At 46.9% G+C, this 6,375-nt stretch overlaps 1 protein-coding gene across 1 annotated transcript in view; it reads right to left on the reverse strand.

Annotated features, from left to right (window-relative positions):
* The window catches only part of Slc25a24 (solute carrier family 25 member 24), a 45,614-nt gene extending 39,646 nt beyond the window's left edge, over positions 1 to 5,968 (reverse strand). Inside the window, exon 1 of the mRNA XM_090334299.1 lies at positions 5,467 to 5,968. Within this exon, the coding sequence (XP_090190425.1) occupies positions 5,467 to 5,649 (183 nt within the window). The 5' untranslated portion in view covers positions 5,650 to 5,968. The remainder of the gene's footprint in view (positions 1 to 5,466) is intronic.
* Between the last annotated feature and the right edge of the window lie 407 nt (positions 5,969 to 6,375).

Genomic DNA, 6,375 nt, shown 5'->3' on the forward strand with positions numbered 1-6,375 from the left:
CCTTGGTACCACATATATAGAAAAACCCGGAAGTGGTGCTGAGGCTGAAGTGGTAGAGTTTGAGCCTTGAGAAAGTCCAAGGACAGTGCTCAGGCCCTGAGCTCAAGCCCAGGACTGGCAAAAAATTAAAAAAAAGAATCTCATGGACTTTCCTGCCTGGGCTGGCTTTGAATTGCAATGCTCAGATCTCAGCCCCCTGAGTAGCTAGAATTATAGGCATGAGCCACTGATGCCCATCCCATTGTTTTTCTTATATCACAGTTTCTCCCTGCTTATTCCCAAAAGTGTACATCCATGATTTTCATATCATGTTTAGCATTGTGCAAGAAACTACAAAGTTTCTGACAACTTCAATAATGATTAAAAAAATCTCTTTGCTAAAAGAGAAAATGTCATGTATGAAAATCCTGAAAAGGATTTGGAGAACTTAAGTTGCTAGGCCATTTCTACCCAGTACAGGATCCTCCTGTGAGTAACAGCCAACTCCGTATCACATCTAGTCCAGACATTCGCAGAGCTTCTCTGTTGTCTGAAGTTCTTCCCATACAATCCTTAGCTAGGAAAAAGGGGAACCTGGTTATCTTATAAAGGGTCATCTGAGTATATAGGTGTAAAATAAAGACAAGCAGTTATATTAAAGCAGCACTGAGAAGTAGCCTTAAGAAGTTATAGCACAGGAATCTCAATGCTAGGAGTCATTCGCTGGGTAAGGGAGGTGAAGGGCCTGAGGTGAGACTATATGGATTTCCTCAACAGTGGCATATGGCCTGTCTAATACATGGCAAATACAGTGTGGGTGTTGTCACAAGACCAAGAAACTTTCTGATTATATCACATAACCAGTTAAATAACACTGGTTATATTACATATGGCTTAATCTATTTTCCATTACTATTTCAAAAACTGCTTAAGATGAGGTAACTTATAAAGAACAGAAGTTTAACTAAGGTGCTGGTAGCACACATGTGTAATCCTATCAACTAAGGAGGCTCAGATCTAAAGATGTAGTTCAGAAGCTAGCCTGGACAGGAAAGCCCATGAAAGTCTTATCTCTAAATAACCATCAAAAAGCCATAAGGGAGGCCGCGAGTTTGTCCTAGTGGTAGAGTGCTTGCCTAGCATGCATGAAGGCCTGGGTTCGATGCCTTGGTACCACATACATAGAAAAAGCCAGAAGTGGTGCTGAGGCTCAAGTGGTAGAGCTCTAGCCTTGAGAAAGCCCAAGGACAGTGCTCAGGCCCTGAGCTCAGGCCCACAACTGGCAAGAAAAAGCCGTAAGGGAAGGTGTGACTCAAATGGTAGAGCACCAGTGTTGACTAGAAAAGCGAAGGAGTAGTGCCCAGTGACACCAGGGATGCTTCCTGTCCCCACACTCTCAGCCCAGCAGGATTAGTTTCTGACTTCAGAACAGGATAGACTCTTAGTAAGGAACACAGGAAGTGACCCACAGAGCTATAAGCTATGGTTGCCACCAGTTCTCATGGCCAGGGGTCAGACAAGAAGCGAAGTCACCACCTTGATAAATGTAAATTGACCCTGACTGGTGAGAGGCAGTGCTAGTTTTACACAATGGAGACAGAGGTACTGTGTATAAAACTCAGTGACCCACACAGATGTTTTGATACTCACATAACTATAAATGAGCATGTGCCACAATATAGGCCTGAGATGCTCAGACCCCCTGGGGAAAAAAAGGTAAGTCCTGAAGAGATTATGGTAAGGATGTATGTGGGATCAAAAAGATAGCACAAAAGAGAAGGAGTGCTAATTGTGAACCAAAAGGATTACTGTGTCCCACTGACCTCCCTTAGGAAGAGAGGAGTGTGTGTGTGTGTGTGTGTGTGTGTGTGTTACCAGGAGCAGTTATTGATGTCCAAGTAGTTGAATGACTCCATGAACCTTCTAGAAAACCACCCCCCCACTCCCCCGCCACACCTTAGCACCTCTGACCTATGGGAGCTCTCCGGTCAAGTCCATATCTGCCCTGGGTTGTTCCGTCCTGGTACCATGATTTGGCAAACAATGCAGGATTCCCATTAGTGACTCCCCATTAACCTACCTGAGCAGAACCACACTTCAGTCTGCAGTTCTTCCTAAACAAGTCCTCTTTAACACTTCTCTTAAAAGTTTGCATCACACTCTGAAGATCCTATTGACTTCGTACTTGCTGTCTACTCTTGCTTGTTCTTTTTTTTTTTTTGCCAGTCCTGGGGCTTGAACTCAGAGCCTGGGTTAGACACTTTTTGTTCAAGGCCAGTGCTCTATAGGTGCTCTGTGTGTGCTGTGCAGTGCGCCACAGCACCACTTCCGGCTTTTTCTGTGTATGTGGTACCAAGGAAGCAAACCCAGGGCTTCTTGCATACTAGATGCGCATTCTACCACTAGGCCACACTCCCAGCCTACTCTTGCTTGTTCTTGACAATCATTTCTCAATATTTTGCTTACTAAATCCCTCTTTTCTGCTTCTTGGAGGATCAGTACTGATATAGTTCCAGCAGGAGTCCAAGACATGACACAGTAACAAGAGGGTTGAGAACTCACTCACTGATTGGCAGGCAAAGAACACAGATCCTATTAAAGTGTGGGGCAAGTATTTTCCTTTACACAAAAAGAGGGGACTCAAACTGCTAAAGATTTCATCAGAAGTGACAGGGGGAAAAAAACCTATCCTACAGGAATGTTCTGACTAATGATTCAGGAATTTGGAAACTACAAGAAAATTATGCTTCAAGGGAAGAAAATTTTAATCATAAAAGGAACACTCATGATTTTTAATACATTAATAGCATGGTCTCAAAATCTGGATGGGGATGGGGGAATTGCAGCTTTTTAAAGAAAAGTTGTCGAATTCAGAATTATAGAGGAAGATTGACACCTGTCTCTCAGTACTGATTAGAAAAAAGTAATACTGACAACTCATACCTATAATCCTAGCTACTAAGATGGCTGAGATCTGAGAACTGGGACTCCAAGCCAGTTGGACAGGAAAGAAGAAAGCTCATGAGACTCTGTCTACAAACCATATGTGGAGTGTGGCTCAAGTAGGAAAGTGATAGCCCTGAGCAAAAAAATCTCCAAGATAGTGCCTAGGCCTGGAGTTCAAGCCCCAGGACCAACAGAATGGTGGGGGACGGGGGAGGGAAGCTACTACTTATTTTACATTTTCTGGGTAATAGCAGTCTTCTAAGAACGTTGTATAATCTAATCCATTTATTCCTCACAATAATCTCATGAGGCTTTTACTGCTATCTTTTTCACAGAAACTGAGGCTAGAGACACTTAAAAAACCACTCAAAGTCAGCAGTAGAAATAACAAAATTAAGACCTAAACCAAAGCAGTTTCATTGTGTTTTCTTTGTTTTCTTATAAGCTTAGCTATGGAAAAAGATGTTTATCCTATGTTACCCACCATTTCTAGTGATCATATAATATTATTCTCCTACCAGTGCTGCTAATAGAATCACTAACAACTCATTTACAATTCAGTTTTGTCTTTTAATTTTTTTTTATTTTTGTCAGACAAGGGACTTGAACTCTGGGCCTAGGTGCTGTCCCTGAGCTCTTCAGCTCAAGGCTCCCACCCTACCCCTTGAGCCATAGTGCCACTTCTGGTTTTCTAGTGGTTAATTGGAGATAAGAATCTCATGGACTTTACTGCCTAGGCTGGATTTCAACCACGATCCTCAGATCTCAGCCTCCTGAGTAACTAGGATTACAGATATGAGCCACCTCGCCTGGCTTCTTTTAAAATTTTTATTTTGAAGCGGGTCAGTATCTGGTTAGTCAGGTTATTTCAAACCATAGCCTTAAATCTTATTGTCTTACATGGATTAGGTGACAGGATCCTCATCCTCAAGAGACTTGGCCTGGCATAATGGGACAGGGTAACCTTGTAATCCCAGATACATAGGAAGGGGAGGTAGATCAAGGTCAGAATCTGGCCAGGAGGGGCTGGTAATGCAAGACCCCATCTGAAAAGGTAAAGATTTTTTAAAAAGTCCTGAGGGACACGGCTCAAGTCATGGATAGCCACCAAATGTGAACCCTAGTACCACAGGGGTGGGAGGGGATTTTTTAGTAGAGAACATAAAAACAAAAATTAATAATTAAGCTGGCACTGGTAGCACTGGTAGTAATCCTATCTACTCAGGAGGCTGAAAGCTGAGGACCAAGGTTCAAAGGCAACCCAGGCAGAAAAGTCCTGAGCCTTTTGTTTTTTTGGTCATGGGGCTTATAACTCTGGCTGTCCCTGAACTCTTCAGCTCAAGGCTAGTGCTCTACCACTTGAGCCACAGCACCACTTCTGTGACTCTTATCTCCAATTAACCACTCAAAACCCAGAAGTGGAGCTGTGGCATAAAGTGGTAGAATGCTAACCTTGAGCAGATAGCACCAAGGCCCCAAGTTCAAGTCCCATGACAGAAAGAGAGGGGGGGGGGGGAATTCATTACAAAAACCAAATGAGTCGACCCAAAGAAAGTAGAAGGAATCAGAAATTAGGGCTAGAAGCATGACTTGGGTGGGCAGATGCCTGCTTTGCAAGTAGGAGTATCCAGAAAAGAAAATAAGCAGAAATGAAGAAAATTTTAAAAGACACAATAGCAAAAAGATCTAAAAGTTCCTTTTAAATGTAATTAAAATGGACAAAACCTATGTGAACATTAGGGGAAAGGATGGGGATTAGAAATGAAATAGAAAATCTACCTATAGATGTAGTCATATACGTGTGTGTGTGAGTGTTGAGCAAGATGGGCAAAAGAAAAATACCTCACTGAAGACAAAAGAATAAAAGAACAAACTGAAAGAGTCTATCATTACTAGAGATCTGGACAGCAGAGTTTCAAATATAACCATGGTGCAGTTGTTGGCCCCCGTAGTAATCGGATCGCCCTCTCTTGCACTTGAGCAGGGTTGGAGAAGGCCCAAACGCTGATCTCCACCCGCTAAGGGGGCTGAAGCTCAGGAAGATCTTTAGAATGACTCACAGGAGATAAAACGGCTCGGTGACAAGCCAGCCCTTCCTTCACATCGACGTATGTCACCTCGGAATGCCTTTGCAAAACGGGAAAAGGCTGAAAGTTTCCAAGCTTGATACCGTAAGCCTCAGTGAGCGTAACAAAGCAGCTTCAGAAGGATAGAGTGTATCTTTGGAAGAGACTGGGACCCATTGCAATCTGACGGCGTAACACAGAAGAAAGAAAAGACCTGACCTATGGGACACGGTGGGCGAAGAGCCAGGGATGCCCTGGACCGAGGTGCGGTGTGGCCTGCGGGACATCCCGGAAAATCCCCGCAGCCTTTCCCATCCAGACCCGGGATCGGATCCAGCCGCCACGCGCCTTCTTGCCTACTTTCTGAACCCACCCACCCGCTGGAAGCCCCAGTTCCGCCTCCCTCCAGGCCGAGCCACCGCCCTCCTGGGTCCTGGCTGAGTTCCCCCGCCCCTGGCCGGCCCTCGGCACCCACCTCCTCGGCGTCCTTGCCCAGGGGGAGGCCCATGCTGCTGAGTCCCTCCTGCAGCTCGCGGATGTCCACCACGCCGTCCCCATTGCGGTCCAGCGCCTGGAAGAGGGTCTCGTAGCGCGCGGGCACGTCCGCTTCCTGGCAGGCCGCCGAGGGCAGCACGAAGCCCCGCAACCAGCGCAGCATGGTCGCCGAGGGGCTCACGGAGGGATCGGGACGCCAGGCCAGGCTGGGTGGAGTCTGGGGCCGCTGAGCCTCCGGGGCGGTGTCGGGGGCGAGGCTTCCTGGTGTGGAGCAAGGGAGCCACCGAGAGCAGGAACCCCGGGCTGGGCCGGCGCGAGGCTGGCGCAGGGAGTGGCCGCACAGCTGCTCCGCGGGGTGGGGCCGCCGAGCTCAGGCCGGGGAGGGAGGCAGTGGGGACTCGCTGCGCCCCGGGAGAAGGCGGGCAGGAAGTGGGGGCGCTGTGGGCTAAGGTGGCCTGGCACCGGTTATGCGCCCTGCTCGGTCTAGGGTCGTCCAGTCAGGGAGGGAGGCCCAGGAAGTCCTAGGCTTAGGCGTCCGTGTACTAATGACTCAAGTGCCAGTGACTCATCCCGGGCGGCCAGGAGACTTGGTGAACTGATAAAAGGTGGTTCTGCCGCCTATTGGTGAAATTGGAGGCCCACTTCTGGGCTGTTTTCCGCACATGAAAACGACCAGGAGTAGATGGCTGGATACTTGAGATAGGAAATCTTCCTGAAGAAGTCCAAGAATAAGGCCAAAACATTTACAGAACAATTTAACAAAAAGAAAGATGATTGCTGAAAACTTAACATCCATCAGAGTTGGCAGTTGTGAAAAGAGGAGCTGTTGGCTGCCCCTTAATAGGGTGCGGTTCTGGGGTGTGGTGGTTATTGCCTAGGTGAGGCAGGA

This window comes from Megascapheus bottae, chromosome 6 (genome assembly GCF_031878675.1).
Source record: "Megascapheus bottae isolate mThoBot1 chromosome 6, mThoBot2.hap1, whole genome shotgun sequence".
Classification (NCBI taxonomy): domain Eukaryota; kingdom Metazoa; phylum Chordata; class Mammalia; order Rodentia; family Geomyidae; genus Megascapheus; species Megascapheus bottae.